The following is a 23406-nucleotide window of genomic DNA, read 5'->3' as shown; positions in this document are numbered from 1 at the left end:
AATCAAGTTGCGATTATATCTACTCGTTGACAGTGCTATCCGAGGTTTCTCTCGAGCGTCGTGAAATAATATCAACACGAAGACAAACCTGTTCGATAGCCGTGATGCGAGTTAGTTCGTCGAGGAGGCCGGCCAGCCCGTAACCGCTTTTCCCTGTCCAATCGAGACCGTGGAGGGCCGCTGCGACGCTCGCCGCCGCGATCATGCTCGGCGTATACATGGAGAATTTGTATTCTGCAAAAAAACATGTTCATTATCCAACTTATCGTCAAAATTATCAATATCTTTCTTAGAATTATTAAAAATGATATTTACTGAGTTTCAGTTTCGGTATGGAGCTAACGAAACATCGAAAACGTTCCGTATAACGTAGATCCTAACGTAGATTCCGTATAAAAGATCCTGTAAACGTTCAAATACTTTCGCAGGCCTTTTTATAATTATCGAACGTAAGTAACAGCTACTAATGTCGATGTCGAGCGTTTCGGTGCAACGCCAACGAAATTTTAAAACGTTCCGCGTAAATACACTCGTAAAAGGATCGTACAAGCGTTGGAATACTTTCGAGAGCAACTGCAACTACTCCCTTAGCGTGTTTCAGCGAAAGAATTAGAATAAAATGATCTGATTGCACATCGTCAAGTGTAAACAGTAAGTTTCTCGACACTCACTCACGTGCATTAACCTTATTCCCATTGCATCCACATCCACCTGCATAACATCCACCGTGCACATAAAACTCCCTTACATTGCTCCTTAAATTCCAAACACACATCTTCTCAGCCATTCCAAGTAACACGAACAGCATACGAAGTACCCGATTCTCGAGGAACCGGCGAGGAACCTTCTTTCGAAACATCGAAAACACAACTAGAAAAAGACAAAGACACGTTACCATTATTTCCAAAAAAAAAAAAAAAGAAGAAAAAGGGAAAAAAAAGAAAAAGGGAAAAAAAGGATAGGATAGTCCAACGTTCGATCCTATCTCGTGGTCGAAGCGCGTTAACAGAAGCGGCCATGAAAACGAATCCTAGAATTCCGTGTAACGTTTCGTTCCACGTTCTGCTAATAAAAAATCTGCTAATAGAACCGCAGGTAGACACGTCCCAGGAAAAGGGTATTCGAAACAAGATTTACGACGTTGAAAAGTCCGGCCTTGGTGGTGCCAAGCCCAAAGGTTACCGACTCGGCAAACACCAGAAAGCAACTCTCTTTATTTCTCGCCTTCGCTCGCGCTTTTTAACACGGTCCAGTTCCATCGTGAAAGCTTTCGCTAGCTTAGCAAGCCGCGCTAACCTCGACGCTATCGCCAGTAACTTTGAAACCGGGCTACTGGCCATGACAAATAATTGCGAGGGAATAGGCTACGGGGTCTTTTGTCTTCGTTAGGTTTAGGTACGAATTCTAATACGAACTTTCTAATGTCTTTTTTTCGCGCTAAACACAGCATACCTTGAAGCAACGTACGCTCCCGGAAAAGAAACGAAAAGACGGAGGAGTCCGAGTACGTCGTATTCACGCGACGAATAAAACTCGAAGAAACTTGGTCGTACATCTTATACGGTAAATACGATGTGGAAGAAGTAAAGAGGGATCATCGACTGACCGTGTCGTTAAATCGATCGGTTCGATGAAACGAGCTTGACGATTAGACGCAGCAACGGAACGGCACGGGCGACGAGCGAACTATTCGTAAAGCGGGCCTCGAGATTGACAATAAACGTGACAATCATTGACGCGATCGTATTCATCCTTTTATGCCGGTAATATATAGTCCGGCGCGCGTTTTGTGTGGATTTTTCTCAAACGCGAGCGCTATTCATTCATGGAAAGATGGGAACAGGTTCCTGGACAACCGAAATGTCCGATGGACAAGCTGAAATTCAACGGGGAGCGTGTGTGCGCGCACGCACACGCCGTAATAAAGCCATTAAGAATGGAATTCCGCGAAGCCGCTCTTAAATTTGCAGAGCCGCGAAAGAGAAGAGGAAGAAGAAAGAGAGTTATAAAGCTGGTGCAGGTGCGTTCTGTTGTCCTCGGGGATGGCGAATTACTATTGGAGAACGGCATTCCTCCGTCAAGACCACCCCCGCTCCGTCCATTTCAATTCTCTTTTCTTTTTCGTCATACTCCGATCGTACTTCTGCAACGGATTTCTCCCTTTTTTTTTTTTTTTTTAAGAATCTCGATTCTTTCGTCTCGCTCTTCTCTCTTTCCCTTCTTATCTCTGCGTAGCATCCTCGTAGTCCTGTGCAACGTTATCCGAATCTTTTATCTCCTTGTACATCCTATTCGCATACACACAGCTTCTTCCATTTTTCATCCCAGGAAGACGTTTCTCCGCAACTTTTCCAGATTTGATTTTCTTCCTTTTCTCTCGCTCCACGACTGTTTTTACGTGGCTCTCGAGTTTGTTCGCGTAATTCCATGTTCTCCGAGTCTTCTACCTTCGTTTCAAGGTTTCGGTATGATTCTGTCCATAGATCTTTCTAGAACTTGGTCGCATACTTCGTCTTACCTTGCCTCGCTCTCTCGCCGTTGTTCTCTTTCGGATGCCTACTTCGTTCCACCTTTCCTTCGGGACTCCTTCTCATTCTAGCGGCATTTTGTTCTTGCTTGTGTTTCCTCGATGGTCTTCCTCCTCCCTCTTCCTTTTCTTGGCCTCCCTATTCTCATATTCATTTTCGGCTCCTCTCCTTTTTAACGTCCTCTCCTACCTTTCTTTTCATTCTACTTCCACGTCTCCTTTTCTTTTCTTCGCTTCTGAAAACACGACTAAATTAAAATCTCTCCTCTAGTTTTTTATCCGACATCTTTATAGTTCTCATCAAGGCCTGCGATACATCGTGGAGCGTGAAACCGACGGATCTAGCGCGCTAATATTCGAACATGCATCTCTTTGCGATATCGTGCGTATACGGAGCGCAACGACGTATCGTTTCACGTTGCTCCACGTTGAAGCGAGCGGATCGAGCGTCGTCGTTTTAGCTCGTGAAAGATTCATACGCGTGTCGACCAAACACGAATCCAACATCGATGAAAAATGAAAAAAAAGAGAATAAAGAAGCGTTGGCGCGAATCGCATCGATGCCGATGACGAAAACAATTAGTTGGAGCGCGTGGTCCGCGTTGCAGGGGCGTGGAATCGAAAAAGGCGAGCAGGTTCACGGACCTTCCGCGATTCAAGGAAGCGGCTGGAATTCGTGGCGCCGCCGTTTGCTTCTCTTTTCGTCGGTGAAAAAGAGGGTCAACCGACTCGAACCGAGCTCAGCGAGCTACCTAGTTTGGCTCGTGAGAAACAATCATCGTCTCCCGGGCCGCTTCTAGTCTTTTCTCTTTCTTCAACAGGGACCACCAGAGCCGGCCAGACGACGAAGGACGATGGTCCTTGCTTTTTGCCATCCCCGCTTGTAATAACAACCGACTGGCAGCGTTCAGAAGGGGATTTAAACGTGTCTTGCGATCTCGTCGTGTTCGACGCCCCCTTCTTCCTCTTCTTCTTCTTCTTCTTCTTCTTCGTCGTCGTCGTCGTCGTCTTCTTCTTCTTCTTCTTCGCATTTTTATTGCTTTTGTTTCTCTTGGTTCCCACTCTTCCTCTCTTTCTCGCTCGTTCTTTCGTTTCTTTCGATTTCTTGATTTTCCAGCGAGACTCGAGCAATCGTCGTTTCAACAGCTCTGTACTTCGCGGACGTCGATCGTCTCTACTTTCATTTTTTTGTATAATTAATATGCTATTAATGATTTGTATGATTAATAGCATTTTGCGGAATTTTTTGCAAACTACTCGAATTTCGTACAAACATATTTTTCTGTCTTCAACGATAAGATCCCGTTTTATATAAAAAGTCTCGATACAGATAGGATGATTCGATCGAAGATTTTTATCCACGGTTTTCTCGAATCGAAGGTTGTATCACTTGCTGCTACGTAATTTATTCTATTGGCTGTTAACAAACCCATGTGGTCAGTGACGATCATCGCACGACTATTCCGTTTACGCTTCGTTCATCGTTATTCAACGCGATGGCGATAAATGTGTCGAGATTGTACAATGCATCGTTATTTATACATATTTGCAAGGTTTTGCTTATGATTAACGACGATAAGAAGACGAAGCAAAAATTTAGTGGCGAGGAGGACTGTTTTACGATCGTGTAGCTCGTTATTTCGAATTTTCTCCAAAGGCTCTCCTCCATCCTTAATTTTCTCCTACTATTTGTACTTGCTATGGAAAAATGTCTCTCGCAAAATGCAAAATAAACGAACAACACCTTCGTTAAGACACGTAACGCGTTAAAAATTTCCTGCGAATTAATGAGAAAAAAAAAATCAATTTCGCTCCCTCCTTCATTTATCTCGCTACGCTCGTAATCACGAAGGTAGAAGTCATTTCTCAAGCAGCAAAAATAACACGGAAGAGTTAATTAAGATTAAATATCCAACATGTTACGCTATACTAATCCCTAGATTTCGGAGGTTTACGCAATTTTTGTGAAATCTAAGATTCCAAAATTCTACCGAGCGCATATAATACGCAAAAATGTGTGCGATGTTTATAGCGAGCTTGCTACGTTCGCTAAACGAAACAAATTGCTATTTAATTTTATAAAAGTATAAAATGCTGATCGCGTTTCTGCCGTCCGATCTTCTATCGTAGAGATAAAAATCTAACAACGGTTATTATTTCGGTTAGCTGTAGCATCGAGAGGTTCGTCGAATCGACGATTAAAGAAAATAAAACGTATAAGACGGGAATCACCCTTATACGTTCGTTACGTCATCTCTATGTCCATTCTACCTTCTATCCGTAATTGTCCGCTCGGCGATAATTCATTAAAACGAAACGCAACGAAAAGAAATTAAAGAAGCAGAAAGAAAGAAGAAGAGAATGAGAGGAAGAAAAAAATGGAACGCATAGAATCGACTCAAAGTAGTTACGTGATGGTTTCCGCCGGGTGTATTATTCACCATGCACCGGCATATTCATTAACGCGTGAGTTAACGATGCACGTTCCCGATTGTTTATGATGCCATGGCACGGTTCTAACGAGGCTAACAATGAAGGTCCGCGCGTAAAAATTGCATTTTAAAGAATATCGCCAGGCGATTATAATTTCTAATAAACGCCTAAACGCCGTCTGCCCGGCCAATTCTGTCGTGCTTTTTCTTTCCCATGTTATTCGTACTAGGCGGACCGCGATAAAATTGAACGTTCGAATAAATAAAATGAAATTGAGAAATCTCGCGACACAAAGTATATGTAGGAACGTTATAAAGTTATACTTTCGTCTATAGATAGGGTGAGAAAGGAATCGCAATCAACGCTTAATTAAAATGATAATCGTCTGTTTTAACGAACGAATACTAGCGGCTCGTACTATACACTTCCGCTACGATGTTGCGTTTAAAATGCGCGAACATGAAATTAAATCGCTTACTATAGAGAAAAGAGAAGAAAAACGAAAGAAAAAGCTGAACCGGCGTTAATATTATCGTACTTTTAAAATATTCGAATATTTGATAAGCAGTCGCGATAAAAAACGACACGCAGATAACGTTTGCTTCGTTCTATATTCATAAATGACGTAGAATACGACTGTTGTGCAAGAATTTATCGTTTTCGTTAATTATCATTAACCAGTTCGCAGCAATTAGAATATTATGGGAAATAGGTATCTGGCGCTAGACAACTTGAAATATCGTTGCGCCAATTTTACGGAATCGGGAAAGTAGAACGAACTATAATTTTGTCTTTGTAGAGCTCGGTATCTGGCGCAGTTACGTATGAAAAATTTACAATTTTTACCAACGTTTTCCTACGTAGATCGTATCTCGAATTTTAACGTACCTTGCGTTTGGCATTTTTACGTAAAAACACTGTGATATCACGAATAAAGAAGACTTTGATTCGATACAATTTGCCGCGTAAGGTTTCGGTTTGCATCGTCGCTTTAACGATTGAAATTCCAACTTCCCATCACGTTCTTGACCCATAAATAGTAACTTCCAAGTTATTAATTTCTCATGCGCTTCTTAATGCGAAATCTATTAACCCAAGTAGCAAGAAGTAGTCAACCTTGTTATATTTAAAATAGTATCCGTTCGCGCAACACGCGCATTGTTCAGAAACATTGAAGACACTTTATACGTACATTTTACTTCTGTTATCTCCACAGAAAATAAGAGACGGTTGTAAAAAACAGACAAGAAGTAATTAAGCGTATTTCAAACAGATAGACAAAATAAACATGGATTTTAATTAACATTTTTAAAGAGGCGTGAGTCACTGGCGACGCATGTTGGTTACCAGGAAAATTTTTACTCTTTCGTTACGTACGCGTCACACGTATGCGACATATCGTGTTTTAATTTTCTTTAGGATACATGCATGATATCTTATTTGTTCTCGTTCGACGTACTATGTCATAAACAACGACGAGTCAACGCATTACTATCACGGATCGTTCGATCGAAACTGTAAACGTAAATGGTGCGTGCAACAGGAAACGATACGATACGTCACTTATATAGTAGACTCCCGCATAACGCGAGTTCTTACAACGCGAATTCCTACAACGCGAATTTATACAGCGCGTAACGTATTAACCGCGCTATACGCCGGTCTACTGTATATGCGTGACGAGTAGTTGGCAGTAAGAGGCGATCTGGTGTCACTGTCCAGCGTTATAAGTACGTGTGTGACGCGTTCTAAAAGCCGCTTGGATCGTCCGCTTACCATGTTTTACTATTACGTAATATTTAAAAATATATGTCGTACTATATTTAAAATTTCGAACGTTTGAAACTTGGGTTGCGAACATGTGCGATTATTTCTTTAGACGGCGGTAGCGAAAGGGTTGAAGCAACTTGAACGTCTTCGACATCTAAATGTAACTTTCACCGTTACCCTTCTCATCCTTTGGAAAAATTCCTAAACGAAAGATTTCCGGATGGAAAGTGCGTAAATGAAATAATTCCCAAAGCCAGAAATCCGAGAACAACCGCAGGCAAACGCACGAAGATCCATTCGATCCTCCTACGAGCCTGAATTCGAATTTTCCCCCGTGAACGAGGTTACACGTTGCCAGAGTTAAAAATCATCGTTCGTCATTTACCTTTGTTCCTTCGAATTTTCCACGGTACAGCGGGCACGCATTCGCCATGCACGCTCATCCCACACACATAAATACATATGCAGAGGTCGGTAATCCTGATCGTTTCTCACCTCTGGCGCTGAGGGCGATGAAGGTCTGCGCGTGCCTCCTGACCATCACCGGGTCCCAGGTTCGTGGCACCGGCAGTCTGCTCAGGATGTGCATCAGGAAGTCACCGGGTGTTACGGCGGACAATTCCCATTTCAGCTTCGAGACGACCAACTGCTCCCACCTCTGCAACAATCATCCAGACGAGAACGCGGTTTAGACGATCGCATCATCCAATCTCGTTACATTAGCGTTACGTTGGCGGAAGTTTTTTTTTTTCGAAGGAATTTTCTACTTCGGGGAATAGGCTCGAAGGGGTTAGACGTGGGTAGTTGGTGGGTGTAATACGGCGATGCGTGAGAACAGATAAGACGATGACTCTCTAAGCTGCATTGGAGATTAGATAGATAGCTTTTTGTTCGGGATTTTTGATGTTCTGTAAATAGATTGTTGGTTCGTGTGTGTACAATGGATTTAATATTATTCGCTGGCAGACGCTTCTGCGAAGAGAATCAATTGGACGTTATTCTGGACGAGGTTTCGAACATTCGGTCATAGAAGAAAGAATTATTCTGGACGATGTTTTGGATGTTCGCTTACACGAGAAGCGAATTAGGAATTTCCTTATAAATCATGGTACCAGTTTCATATTTTACAAGTCGAATATGCATGGAGTAATTTGAACGTAAGACGGAAGATCGAATTTTAGAGAACAGTTTGTCGTTTAAAATTACTTTTACATATTTCGTATCACGTATTAAGATACTTCGCGCAACGCGTGATGAGAATACGAGGAATTTCACGTGTTACGCGTTTAATGCGGTGAATATCCTTTACGTTACACGCTGAACATCGTCGATACATCGGACACCCTTCGTATTGCACGTTCGATACACCGGGCATCCTTCGCTTTCCATGTTTATTCTTACACCTGCCAATTTGCATATCGGACGTTTCTAATATCGGTAGCCGTCTCGAACGTTTCGCAAGTATCAAGTACGCTATCGCGAGATCCGTTATGTCGAAACGTAATCGAGACGAACATTAAAGTCGTTCGAACGTAACATTACGCGAGAATTTCTTCTGAAACTTAACGTCAAGTTCTAATATCGTTACTTTATTTATTTATACTTTTAAAATAATTATAGACGTATCAAAGATAAATTCTTCCATGGGAGATCCCGCACGATGGCTTTACACGTTGTATTCTGTTATGTATTGATTAGGATAATCTGAACTCGCAAGAATGATTAAATAGGCGATATTATACGCGATATGTTTTCACGACACGAAACAACATAATAATATCCTTGTAATAATAAACGCGCAGCGAACTCACTCGCATCGCTATGAATCTTACCCAGCCAACCGACTGTTCAAATACCTTCGTAAATCACTGTATACGCTATTACCATTCCAAATTTCAAACAAACTCCAACATTAACAATTCCTCTTATTCTAACAAAAAAAAAAAAAAAGGGTTAAACGAAAATATCTCTGTTATATAAAATCTCGAGAACCGCGAATTAAAAGATATTACGCGCATCGAACATTGCCAGTTATCCACGAATGGCCGATTTAAGTTTGCATGCAAACGGGTACACGCGTTAGTTCCTCGCCGCGCGTGTATCGTCGTCCCGATCGTAGTAACCGTGCACAGTGTACACGTACCGCTCTCTGTTTCCTTTCCGTTCTCGCGGATGAGCTGCTCGCTCGAGTACGTCGTAGTACCCTCGTTTTCTCTCGACCGTGAAATTACACGGCGGCTATACTACGTGGAGTACTACGCGTCCTTCGGCTTGATTAAAAGTCCATTGAATTCGGTGGGTATATACGCTACTACTCAAGGTTCTGAAAGTCTCTTACGAAACGGCGCGACGTGACGTGTCCGTGCCACGCCGTATGGCTTTCGTACGTTCACCAAATAAAGCGCGATGGCCTCGTGGTACCACGTTTCTTAATGAATAATCGTTAGCATCCTTCTGTTAACAATGTCCCTGTTCGATGGTCACAAATATCTTTGATCGATATTAGGAAAGCTATGGAAGAGGAAGAGGCGAAGGTTGGAACGTCGATCGCTGTGACCGACCGTTCCTTCGGATTCTAGAGCATCGCGGACCACGTATACTTCGAGGAATCGAGAGAAACGAATTTTTTTTAATTAATCCACTTCCTCGTTCGTTACTTTTTCCATACGGCGATTTGTCGATCTATTAATCAGAGTCTAAATTTCTAAATCTTACCTAAGACATTGATCGAGTTTTTAAATCGACCGCTTTCTAACTACGTCAAATCGATCATTCGAAACGAAATTCGACGGAGAACCGTCGAATTGTATTTTTCAATGGAATAGCCGCAGATATACTGGTGGTACACGTACGAAACGGAAGAAAGTGACTTTTTTAGTCTGTTACCTGAGCTACTTCTTAGCCGTATACTTTTCCTCGGATGTGAAATTAAAACTTTAGGAAAATGGAAACAACGTCAGCTAGTTAAGAATTAAGGAACGTTTGAAACTAGACATCATTTTACATATTTTGTGCGTGGAAAATAATACCCGCAATCGGCACGAGTTAACCGGCTAATTATCAGAGCTTCTTTGGTCTTCCTAGGATTTCTCGGATCTTTCTGGTTTATTTTACGGAAGCTTATCGGTCTGCTAGCTCGTTTCGCCTCTTCGATCGACCTCTTATACGCGAGAAGGTGAAGCTTTATACTCGAGTGCGTGCGTATATGCTCGTAACGCGACACGCAGTGCCAGTGAATGAAACAAAGACGGCGGCGCGCAGTGGTATAGGCGTGATTTTTACGCGGCAGCCAGCCGCGATTCTCAAGTAGCGTCGGAGTCGATAGCTGCACCCACCGTGCAGGCAGTCGACAGCTCTTCCACGCGACGCGACGAAAATCATTCAGACGATGGTACAGGAAGTTTCTTTCGTTCAATAGAATTTTAAATATTACCATCGATGCATACACACGTGTACATTATCATAGAATAACGCTTTAAATTTTCTATGTAACTCGATCGTTCTCTGATTTCCCAACGAATAGTTTCATTTTCGTCTCTTCGCTTGGATGAAAACGACGATGTTTTGCGACAATTGCGCACACAGTATACGACTAATATTCGATTCCGAAAAAAAGCGATCGACTTATTTTCATAATAATTCATAATAATTCATCGATCGAACCATTCGTATCGCGATAGAACGTCCTAATGACGAAACGTTCGAATAATACAACGCGTACGCGCACCGAAACCTTCCTGTATCGACTCGCTCGAGTAGTACAACGCTCACATGGCAGAAACCTGAACAGCGTATGTTCTACTACGCCATACTCTTTCAAAAAAAGAAGTTGCCCTTCCATACGGAGTGACTGGCCAGCCCCACTGCGCGGCGGCGGTCGCTTTCGCGGTGATCGGGAATCGCAGAAGAAAGAGGGTACGCTCGGTAATATCTCGTGGATGGTCGCCTAAGTACATACAGCAGTGGTGTGTCACGGAATGCGTGACGGTGCAACGACGCGATGCGCCGGGGCTACGCACGCCACGGTACGATGCGTACGCGAGCGTAAACGTAACGATTCCGCGGGAGGCCAACGATCCGCTTCAGGGATACCACACGTTTTACTATTTATAAAGCAACTCGTCGGTTGCGTTTTCTTGATCGTCGATGATCTCGGTGAGAGCCACGGCGCGGCGTAACGACGACGACGACGACGACGTTGTACATAGGCGAGACAAGTCGCTGCGCCTCGGTCTTCCGACGAGCCTCGTATCCTCCTCCTCCTCTTCCTTGTTTCGTTTTATCATTTCCTTTTGGAATATCTGGTGTCGTGGTGCGAGCCCGCGTGTTAGATGATGCAACGTCGCCGCGGTTGCACTTGTGCATTTGCATTTTTCCACGACAGCCATAGCCTAGGAAACCGGGTTCTCACGAGAGGACGAGGTCTGCTTCGTTGGAATGTTAGAGCCCCTCGTTCTTTTTTCTTCCCTTCTCCCTTTACGTCTGTGTACTTGTGTACAGGGTGTTTCAAGAAGGTTCGCTAGAAATTTGGCCGTAAGTTGTTCGAGCGGAGGAATTGGCGTTACGGAAAGCATTTGGTAGAAAATAATTTGGAAGAAAATTACGGCAATGATCTTTTTGCTTTCTTCGGAAGGCCAGGTTTCAGAATTTATATTCAAGTCACTGACCGATCTTTGTGCAACACCTGGTATACTTCTACCCTGTCTATCCGGTGCCTCGTCCGATTAAATGGAATCGAATGGGCGTTCGATGGCGAGTTCTGGTGCGAAGGGAAACGCGAACGTGTTCGTCATGCTTCCAGGGTAATTTGTTCGAAGATGGCGTTTAGAATCGATGACTCGCTGTGGAGTTGCTGCGCCACTTGAAAATACCTCTCGAGCTAGGACTGACGTTTGATCGTTCGACTCGTGACGCCGTGCAACGTTTATTGTTATCGCTAGGTTGCAGATGGTTATGGAAATTCATATCGTTATAAACACAGCTAATACGATCGAACATGACCAATCGTTCGTGGCACCTGCTAAGCGTTATAAAGAACTTACGCGCATTTAAATGGCCCATAAACGCGTAAAAATTATAACAATAAAACAGACTAATTAACGCTAATGGATCTTCTTATCGATTCTATACACGGAGAATTTGCGTAGAATTTATTGGATTACACATGCACGTGCACAAGACGTAGAGACGAGGTAGGCACGTTATTTTTCAATCGGAAAATGTGCGATTGTTCGATGCGAAGGAATATGAAAAGTCGCGAAAAGGGGAAAAGTAAGGTAAAGGCAAGAAATGCACCGACTGAGCATATCCAGTGGCCAATATCGCTTTATTATCATTTGGTCGAACTTCCTGTTGGCTTTCTACCGGCTCGATATGCGTTATCGACCACGAAATCGAGAGAGAAAGTCGACACCGAGCTTGAAACAGAAAGAAGAAGGAGCACGCTGTGAGACGTGGAATATTCGAGTTCTACACATATGGTATGTCCACAGGTGCAAATGGCTGTTGTAATAAACGTGTACAGTGGAAACAGGAACGTAACCTCGATTGAAAGGACCGTACGTCGAACAACAAAGAGGAAGAATATTATTAGATCGAGCGATCATCGATTCTATATTTCGTATTTATATCATTTGATATTATTTCATATCGTTTTATACCTACGATTATTTTACAATATTTTCTATGTTTTTTTTAAGTTATTCGAGTCGAGAAGAATAATCGCTAAAATAAATACCGAAATAATAACTGAATTGCCGAATGCTGAAGGAATATTCGACATATTTCTTCGCTATGTTCCACGAGCTTTAATAATGAAACAAACGTATCGTTTATTTCCTCAGCAAGAGTATGCGAAATAGTACGTAAGGGGAATACTTTGCGAGTATATGCCTGGTGCTATTTGGAACGAGTAATAATTCATCGACCGATGAAAAAAAAGAGGGGAGGACCAGGAAGAGAAGAACGTGCTCGTCTCGAAAAATCTCGGCGACTGGTTCGGACCGGTTGACAAAGCGAGAATAGAAAAGCTGATTGCCAACGTCCGGAATGGACGCATTCCATGCAAAGAAGATAAGAGGTTATGTGGAAAATTATCGCAGCTGGTTGTTGAATTTTTTAGAAATATTTACATTCCAGTCGCAGGGAATTTTAATTTATCGAAGAACGGTATAAAATGCCTAAAAATAAATAGTTGTGATACATTCTAATCGACGCTAATGTAGGAATTCGTACATAACGAATTATTCGATAAAATAAATTCGTATATTCGCGGTAACTGTGTTGCAATAATTTCTGACTACACTGACACGCCACTGTCAGCCATGTACGCTCGAAGTATTATCTACAGGCCGGTTTTTTCCAAGAGTACAGAGAGCGTTGCATATGGCATCAGGTAGAACGCCAAATGGGCGAAAGAATAACTCACCAGGCATTAAAGAGTCTTTAAAAACAAACGTTGGGCATTTCCAGCGATAAAACTGAACTGCGTTTTCTTATGTCTTCGCCTTCTTATAATTTCCCCTTTCTGTCTTAACTCGAACAAAAGTCGACGCAAGTTTTGCAAAAGTTATCCCTGAGTTCCCGATATTTGTACAAAGTACCCGCAATTCTTTGTAATAACAAATGATTTAAGTTTACTCGTTAAAAGAAGCTAGAAGAAAATCAGACGAGCGATAACGAACGAGTATTACGTTACTAAGACTTACGTTAACCGAGTACGACGCGAAAATGTAACGCGAGAAAGAGCAAAATATAGCTGCATCGTAAACCAAGTCACGTTCAAGGCTTTAACAGAAGTTGCGTGTAAAAAAAAAAGTACAAGTTGTAGGAGGGTGAGGAGAACAACTTGATACGCTACTGGGTATTCATGGTATTGCGGTAGTGCGTATCGTGTGTACGCGTACCTACTTTGCGTAGACGTGCACGCATGCGCACGCACGAATGACGCAACGCGTGTGCACGCGTGATCCACGTGCAATTTAACCCTCTGCGGTCTCGTCTGGCAGGACTCGAAACCATAGTTTACGATTATTATCTGCCGATCGAATTAAACTAACCGAAGAGAAAGTACGAACAACGCAAAATTTGATCAAAGGCTCGACGATACTACTAAGAATTATTCGATAATACGATTGAAAGTATACGCGATCTCGCGATAGTACTCCGATACTCGTAGTTGCGCGAAACATTTCGAAATTTCGTTAGTTGACCGTCCTAGTAAAATTGGAAAGCGATCGAAAGATGTACACCAAAAATCTACGAATATCAGTTGTTTGGCGAAACAGAAATATTAAACACGCGCGTTAATTAAGTACAAAGTTTCTTTTTGGTAATTAAAAGCGCATAAATAAGTCACTAGTAGCAAAGAATATGTCGCTCCATTTTACGTAGATATTTACGAAGTTAATGAGAAGTTGTAAGAACGCGGTTCTTCGACGACTTATATCGTGTGGCTTTTAAAAACTTAGTCATGCAGATATCTGTGGTATGCAGCAACCAATTTCTGATATTATCGAAGGAACTATAAGATCTACAATAACAATGATCGTAATTAAAGTTGATGTACAATTATGTTAAAGAGCTGATCGTAGAAGCCTAACGATAAGATCGTAGATATTCGAGAAATGCTTATTCGACGTAACAAGCTCTGAAAATAACGGCTGCTATTTACTAGATCTACCTATTGAGAAATCACCCCTTTATCGCTGGCCTTACTACTATCGATACTTGTTTGCGTTAACGGCTATCCGGTTATTAGTTCAACTTCGGACCCAACCTGAATTGGATCTACGTCATCAGCTTCTCGTCACCGATTTTAACGAAAATGGCGTTTTCGATCCGTCGAGTCGAACGTAGCGGTCTGATCTATCCTTGTTTCGTCGTTCAAATTATTTTCAACGCGATTAAATTATACGACCACGATCTAAGATTTATATTCACGTGTCGCTTATTAATTTCAACTCTTCATTAATTCTAAGATGGTAAAGAACTCTTTCATGGTAAAGAACTCTTTCTTTTCCTCGAATTTCGATAATTATTACTTCCATAGGCAAATTCCATCTGTACTTGGGAAAATTAACCTCTGTACCTTCACAACGCAATTTAAACCGCTGATATATCAGTCGACGAAACACAGGATAAATTACTCTGACATATGTTGCTTCACAGAGATAAGACATCGTGTGAAATCGGATAAAACGCGGTGATAGTGGAGTCGCGTAGTAATTATGGTTATTTTGTTGTAATTACACGGGCTCCATGTGGTAGAACGTTACTTAATTTTCCGTTTTCGAAAATCATCAACTTTCCAAGTTCCAGATGACGAACGAAGGGTGGAATCAGTGCGACAGGTGGTGAGCGTCGAAAGAAAGGGTATCGCGGAAGTTGCACAAATTTCCTTTTAAGCCTGATTCTTTCGATACTCAGTTTCGACTATTCTTTGTGCTTTTATTTTTACTTTTATCGACAAATGACGGCGATTTAACAAGGAAAAACAGGGATGGAAAAATAGAATGTTAACGCTAACAAAGAATAATCCGTTCGATCGAACGGTATATCGCGTTACGCGAAAAAAGAAAAAGAAAAGGCGAGAAGGAAGGAGATTCCGCGGCTGGAATGAATTTTTGCCAACGAGAGCGGCCCGAATTCTAGACAGACCGAACGACGGAAACGGCGAAAGCGAGCAACAAAGCTAACGGACAATAGGTTTCCTTGAGAGGAGAAACGCGGAGGGTTACGTCCCTGCCATTACCTGGCCGGTTCCGAGAAACGGGGGTCCGATTTATCTGGTTCGCAATGAGGAATCGATAGGAGGTGGCCTGCAACGAAAAGGTAGACGCCGATGTTGTGCATCGGGTGTCCCAAGAAACACTAGCCTCGTGGGAAATTAAAGAAAAAAAAAAAAATCTAAGCGCTTATCAGGTAGTTTAATTAAAAAAAAAAAAAAGAAAGATGCCTGGACGAAGATAAACAGTCGTAGATTCTGGAAACACCGTGTATTTTGTGAGCAATAAGGCGTAAACTTGGTAAACAGAGTCGTAGATAAACAGACGTAGAGATTCCCGAAACACCCTGTATTTCGTGAGCAATAAAGTGTAAACGTAGTAAGTGGACGTATCATAGGATGGACGATAAGATAACGGGATGTAAATTTTATGTATGTAGGGTATCGAGTAAGTCGCGGAGCAAGTATTTCCTATTAAAAATCTATACGCGCGTTTTATTATCTTGTAGACTCTTTGCTTCGATCTATAATTTACCGGCTACTGTGGCGTAACGTATAATACCACGCTAATATATCATCCGTGCTGCGACATATAGATCACCTATTTATCTCTAGGATATAGTAACATTCCGCTCGATATATTCCATATATGTATGGATAAATGAATACCAACGCATACGGAGGGTTAACGAACCTTCTTATTTCCCTCGTAACGCAAAAAGAAGCAAGCGATAAAAATTCCTCATCCACCAAACGAGAATTCTCATCCGTTCGTTGAACCATGCTCGCTAAAAAGGACCGAGAATCTAAATAAATACAAAAAGGAGTACAATAGAATGATCGATAGGTTCGATAGATGGCAGTACCATCGCGCGGAGCTGAATGGGTCAAACAGTTGGGACACCGAGTGGATGGAAGGGCAGAGGGAATCCGTGGAGGGAAGAGAGAGTCGGAGAGAAAGTGAGAAGAAAAGGTAGAAAACGAGCCGACGTGGAACGGTGGAGAGAAGCCAGCAGGAGAAGCCTCCTTTCGATTGGAAGGAGAAAGAGGGGAGAAAGAACGATGCAGGATCGAAGGGCGGCGCCTGTGAGCAAGGTGTTTACCATTCTGGCCAAAAATAAAGTACAAAAAGGCCAAGGTATAGAGGGCTCCTTCTCTCAGCGTAACTGGCAACAAAAAGCAGAATCACCGTCCGCGCATTCCTTAGCCCTCCATGGGCGTAAGGTATTCCCAGGGAGAGGAAAGGACCCTTTTCCAACGAGAAGAGTCGAAACGGCGCTCGAGGGGTCGTTTTCTGGTCCTTCTAGTAGCCATCTATGGCTGCGTCGTTTAACGCTGGCCAGTGCCACTTCCAGGAACTGTCTCTCCCTCTCTCTCCTTCTCTCTCACGATCTTTTTTTCTGCAGGACATCTGCTCCGATTACCGGAGAATACGACGGGTCCTTTTTCGCACGTAAGAGACTCCCTTCTTCATCGGTAACGCGCCACCCTACCGGAACAGCCATTCTCTCGTTCTCCCTTCTTTCGCCACGTTTATCGGCACTCCTGGTGAGATATGGACGCGAGACACCAGAGGGAAACCATGGTGTTTCTTTGAACATTTGGTGTCCGTTGTTCGGCACTGGCGCCTGAAGCTTTTGGAAACACCCTCTTCAAAGCTTGAATTAGGTTCGTCAGGGTGATTGGGACTTTGAACTGTTTAGGTAGATGTTTAGATAGTCTTCGCCGAAGGGTACATTTTTAACGCTTTTGTCGATGTTTGTGTGCGTCGATGGAAAGTTGATTATTAAAGAATATAGATCAACTGGCGTGGATTGTTGAGGAAAAATAAACGCCGGACTTTGGAGGAACAAGGAGAAATAAGATAACGCTCGTCGCTATGGGAAAAATTTGCTACTTCGTTGTCTAAATTTCGCTTAAATTTTTCATAAATTCACCCCATCGGAGAGGCTTGCTCGAGCAAATTTAAATTTGAAACGAATATTTTCAATACACGTATTTATATATTTATTTAGGACGGTGAAAGAAGGCTGTGCAGTGTATATAGATAGGCGCATCGTTGTATTTCTGACGATTCCTTTCCAGGAATCGCGTGGGACAGCTGCTTCCAATGTCGACTTTTATTTGTGCATGTGCTTATGCATCCTGTACCGTGAAACGTATATTTTTCAATTTTTCACGGACCGAAAAGAACTTGTTTCAGAATAAACAGATAACGGATAAATCGGTAGAACGTACAATGAAATTACACCGAAGAGATACCAAAGTCGTACCAAAGTCGAGAATTGGCCAAGAGTCCAACGAAAGGAATAGCGACTGCTACGATAAGAGAAACTTAAAACAGTTGTTATAAAGCAATTGTATCGTCTTCAAATTATATCGCAATTTCAAGTTTTTATCGTTTTAATAAAATTCACCAAACGTAAATTCCTTTTAAAAAATTACCATAATTTTTAATACGGCTCATCTAGAAAGCTATTACTGAATGGTGGAGGTTCTTAAAGAACTTGTTGCAACCTTGTCCGACTTGTTTCTACGTTCACTTTGGAGAAGAACGGCGGTGACCTCATCGTGCGTGTCTGACGTGGTACTGGCAGCGACTACTGATTCCTTCAGCCTGCCGCACGTGCTCTGCTTTTTGTCAGAATTTTCATCGTTTCGCCAACATTTTTCTGCATAACTGCTTCTAATACTAAACTATTTTCGAGAAATCTTTTCTGAATTTACGAACGGAAATCGTAAAGTATCTTTATCACCGTGCTTTGTGCTATTTATACCAGGTTTTTAATTTTAAATCTAATTTAAATTCTACCTCTATCGCGTTAATTTTTTTTTTTTCCTTTCAGACTGTCTTTTGATACACCTTAAGCGAAGTAACAAACAGGATGCTGTAACGGCTGCATCAATTTACTCGATAATTATTTATTCATTAATCAGAAATTCTAAAAAAATAATTTTCAATGCTTACGAGTTCGTTGGCCTTTAAATTCTTCGTTTAATTTAATCTTTGTCAATTCTGCGACGCGATCGAACTTCTTATCAACGAAAATAACAAAATAAATCTCGCAAAGCCGCTACAAGGAGAGAAACAGGTTTATCTCGATAGATGCGACGCTATTCATCGTGCAAAACTCCTAAACCACTATGACGCAAGGAATTAACTTAAATCGCATTAAATAACGTAAGAATATTATACATATGATAAAAAAAAAAAAGAGACACATACACGGAGACGTCTAAGAATATAACTACTCTGCGCATAATATATACGATACAGAGAATTGAAACAGATCATTTTGTTCGGAATCGAATAAAACGCTCGAGAAACCAATTTCTAGGAAAATGTCAATGTATCGTGATGAGCCAGCTACGGGTACCCGCATACTCCATCATCGTCCAAAATTATGTTTCATACCATTCGAAGAAATTGAGAAGGATCGATGTACGAGCAACGGTTAGGCGTTTTCGAGGGTTAGGCGGACCCCGGGAAAACGTAATTAAGATTCACTTTGTGCCTCCTAGAAACGCTTCGTTCTGACTACGAGGCTTTTGTGTTTCTCCAAGATCGATCGTTTCCTGTCTCGATCGTTTTCGATTTTTAATGATCGTTTTAATTAGTCGACGGTATAACGCACCTTGAAAATTCTTCGCTCGTATGATGTTACTTTTGTCGTACCGATTAGATATTTTTCCGAGAACCACGAGAAATATCCTTTACTAGGAAAAATCGTAAGCGGAAAATCGCTAGAGAAAGGAATATCTACGTACTACGTCCTCGAAACCTCTCCTACAATTTGTATCGTTTCAAATTAGTAACATCGTCCGAGAAACTGCTGTAAAACCTGCTACGGATTATCTCGTTTAATCCAAATAAGCGAAAATTTTGGAATCGATGGAACGAGATCCGGAGCCGCGAAATCGATCGCGTGGATGTTTCCTGTGAAACGAGAAGAACGGTTCCAACGATACGTGGTGCGATCCACCGCGATACGTCACATCCGCATTCGAGGCCAACGTGGACGAAAAGAATCGAGCCGCTGTTTCTTTTAGAAGTTAGAAAGCCAATTCTCGCGGTATATCTGGCCTTGGCTCGATCAATATTTACGAACATCCGGCTTACGAAGATCAAATACCAAGACGCTACGTTTGATCGGGGGCTCGTATAAGGGATCCTTGCGACAAGTCGTCGCGTAACACGGTAGCTCGTACAAACGGAAGTTTGCACTCGATTTCCATGGAATCATCGTGACCGGATTCGCAAATCCTTTGCTACGCCATATTTGGAATTGTCCCGGATTTATTTTGCGATCGTAAATCATCTTTAACATGGGCGAAAACTATCGCTTGCTTCTAGAACAGTCTAACGTATCTTCAATAATTTAATGTCTTCTTCTTCCTTTTTTTTTTTTTTTTTTTTTTTTTACTCGAAGAATAGATCAAAGAATATCCTTATAATTTTTTAGGTCAAAGCGAAAAACACGAAATTCACGGTACACTGTGAAATTTTAAGCTTCTTCGGGTATCTTCGATATTCGAAATACCATTGGTAGAAGACATCTTCGTTTCGTTGACGAGAGCTTTCGTTCTATCTATTGCCTGGAATCGGTGTTTCGGTAAACGACAAAAACAGTTGCATCCCGTGTGTCCTTTCACGCGAAACCAAAATGTAAATTACGAATCATCGTTTTTGCAATAACATCTGCATAGCCTTTAAGACCACGCGTTGCCTTTGTTCTCGGGATGTTTGAAAAAAAATCAGAAGCACAATGCTGCGCTCGCCTGAAAGGTAAAGGAGGCAGCAGCCTCGAATGAGAAAGAAGTTAAACGCATAAAATACTTCCTGCAAGCTACGATGCATTACGAAATGTTAACGAAGCAATATCTTTGTTCGTTCGTAAAACGATTATTTCTCGCGAGCCGGGCCCATTGTTCCATCTTGCGCGACATCGGCGAAGGGACACGTTCCAGCTTTTGCCTCGAATTGCAAAATTGCCTCTTCGTTTCTTTCGCTTTGGTCTTTTGCACGAAAGTAAAGTACGTGATCGGTTTTCAGCGATGGCGATATATATATGTCGCGGCAAGGTCGGTGGTCCGGTTAGTTTAAATGGACGCTAGAAAGCTGAGGAGAAAAGGGAGATTTAAACGTCGTACCGTTGAATGAAGTTCGGGATTATTAAAGGAAGAATAAGGAAGTCGAATTTATTACGCAGCAGACATCGACCTTACGCTCAACTGTCAATGAAATTCGTTGATGGCAATAAGGAAAGACGGCACGGTAAGAGAATCGGAATGGAAAATATTGGATAGAAAAATGTGAAAGCGAAGAAAGTAGCGACGTTCTAATTCGTTAGTAACGTTGTAAAAATTCGCCGAATATTTCCAAAGTAAATAAAACGAAACCTAATCCTTTAAATTGCTCGATGACAGTAAGAGAAATCTTTATTAAATTAAATTTATTATTAACGTAAACGTCGTTTCGGAATAATAACACATGGACAATGACCGTGCTTCAAAGAGGAACACTGTAAGTTTGCCATTAAAATTCAGAGTTAACATTGTAAACAGTTGTCACAATTGCGGCAGTGAATGAATTCAAATTGCACATTACGACCTATGTATTTACCGTTTTCCTCATCTTTATGTAACGCGTTCAACCACCAAGGGGGAAAATGCACGTGCCTCATTTGAATATTATGACTTCGCGTCTTCGCAGCATATCCCTGTGTAACAACCTCAGCTTTTTATTTCCTTCGTGAATGGTTTTAACAATTCCGTTTAAATTCGCGTCAAGTTTCGCCTATTTCTGAAATTTCTAAAATCCCCGATGAATTTTTTCTCCTTCCGTTCCTAGTTTCGGAAATCTGGAGATATTTCGAATCTTCGAATCCCAAATGTAATCCTTTTAACGTTCGAAAAAACTGGAGCACGTATATCTTCTACTCCATTCTCAATGAAAACGATCCTAAAATTTATCTTCGCAGAACGAACAAACAATATCCGACAAGATCGACCATGTTACCTAGGAAAACTAACGTTCGCGTTAAATCCACCAAGCCGTGTCTAATTTGCCAACCCTTCTCGTTTCACTTCGGTCTATGCTCGAAGCTCGAACGAACCTGAATTTATTCAACACCCACCCACGAAGCTAAATAAAATAGAAGTATAAATATGCACAGCGAGAACAAGCAACGCTCTTAAAAAAGAAGCAAAAGGAAAAGAAAAAAAAGAAAAAAAGAAAGATGGATAAGCCTCATGGTGGAGCTACGTCACGGCTAAATTTCTGTCGAAGGCAACGATAAAGAGTATGGTCGGGTACGTGCGCGAGCCAGAAAAGCGAGTTTACGCGGCCTCGGGCTGGTCACCGCCCCCACCGACTTGTTCATGGCGAAACTATTTCTAATAGTCGGCTACGAAGCCGACAAAATCGGCTCCGTGACGCGTCGAACAATAGGCAAACGGGCTGAATTAAGGACAGAACCGAGAAATCGTCCTAACTCGTGAAACTAACGTCCCTATTGTCCCTCGGGTATTTCTCTTCCCACCTTTTCTCGGTCTTTTTACGTAACGACAAAAGTCGCGCGTATCCCTGCTCTTGCGTTAACATAGGTTTTTAGGGACCTTGGAGATGTGGCTCTAACTGGCTAGAGAAAGTTCAGGTCGAGCAACCGTAGGTATTTCACGTCTTAATGGTATTTCTCATGGACCCGACTAATTATACTCGTTTGGGAGTAGATAATCGGGGCATCGGTATTTTCGTTTCTAACGAAATTTTTGCGGACCAGCATTGACACAAATATATAAAAGCTGGAGAAAGTTTAGAGACTTTCGTTAAATCTAAAATCGCTAAAAGCTGTAAAAGATCTTCTCTTTCTCGGCGAATAGAGTACAGCGAAAACAATGCACCTGTCGCGGAGCAATTCGATGACGAGCTACTAACGTAACGTGTCCGACGAAATGGCGAATCTACGTCGAATCTACGAAGGATCTACGTTTTGTAGATAGAACCCAAGAACCTGTGTTATCCTTAAAAGCTTCTCTCAATAACCGTATCCTGCCGCGTTAAAGACAAAACACGGATTAAAACAAAGTACGTTGAACAGATTCCTCTCTTACGTAACTATCAATGAAAGAAGAAGAAAAAACCTGTTTCCAAGAAATTACAAAGCAAAAGCTAGAGAAATCTATTCGGACACCTGTACAAAACCTGGATGCAAGGAATTCCCGGGGATCGAGCTAAACGAAATCGAAACCGGAAAGCTAGAGGCGCGATTAACTCCATAGATTCAATTTCACGCGATTTAAGGAGGGTCGATTTAATTCCAGTTTTCTTTCGATCGGTGGGAGTCCAGCGATCCTTTCGTCGCAGTCCCGTCGAAATGGAAACCTGCTGGCATCGAATAAGCGCACCTGTCGCACGACCGCTTTAAGGTAGGCCACGTCGAGGAAGGAAACACCTCGTTTCATTGGTCAAGACGCAAGGTGTATATTACGATGCTCGCGACAGGTTGTAGCATGTGTTGATAACGACTCTCGGATATGTTTCTGCAATTTCATATACAAAGGCCCCCTTCCGTTCTGGATGCTTCGAACAATTTACCGCAGCAGGTTCGTTCGCTGGAAATTTGTACCGATAAAAATCTTCCTTAATTTCGACGTTGAAAGCGTAATTTTCCTGACGATGTTTCGTTGTACGAGCAGCTAATTGGTAATAAAGAAAAACGAGTTTTTTTTTCGAGTCGTTGCGAGAAATTTTTCGGACGTTCGACGTTTTTAATATCCAAAGGACGAGAAACATTTTTCGTTTGGGAAAATCGACTGCGATATCGTCGAAACAAATCAGAATCGCACGTTCTTTTCAATGATTAACAAATTACGCGAGAGAAGCGAAAGAAAAAGAAGTCACTGAAACTAAACACAATGTCGGTAACCCTCGTCATCCGGGGTGGACATA

General features: G+C 42.0%; 1 protein-coding gene across 1 annotated transcript in view; it reads right to left on the bottom strand.

Moving 5' to 3' along the window:
- Cycd (cyclin D) overlaps nucleotides 1-23406 on the bottom strand; it is a 139128-nt gene that overhangs the window by 5233 nt on the left and 110489 nt on the right. Inside the window, exons 6-7 of the mRNA XM_072015382.1 lie at nucleotides 7226-7388; nucleotides 89-234 (exon numbers count right to left, since the gene is read on the bottom strand). Of these exons, the coding sequence (XP_071871483.1) occupies nucleotides 89-234; nucleotides 7226-7388 (309 nt within the window). The remainder of the gene's footprint in view (nucleotides 1-88; nucleotides 235-7225; nucleotides 7389-23406) is intronic.

Source organism: Bombus fervidus, chromosome 13 (assembly GCF_041682495.2).
Source record: "Bombus fervidus isolate BK054 chromosome 13, iyBomFerv1, whole genome shotgun sequence".
Lineage (NCBI taxonomy): Eukaryota > Metazoa > Arthropoda > Insecta > Hymenoptera > Apidae > Bombus > Bombus fervidus.
The sequence above is the reverse complement of the archived record's forward strand: the minus strand, read 5'-3'. Positions and strand labels throughout refer to the sequence as shown.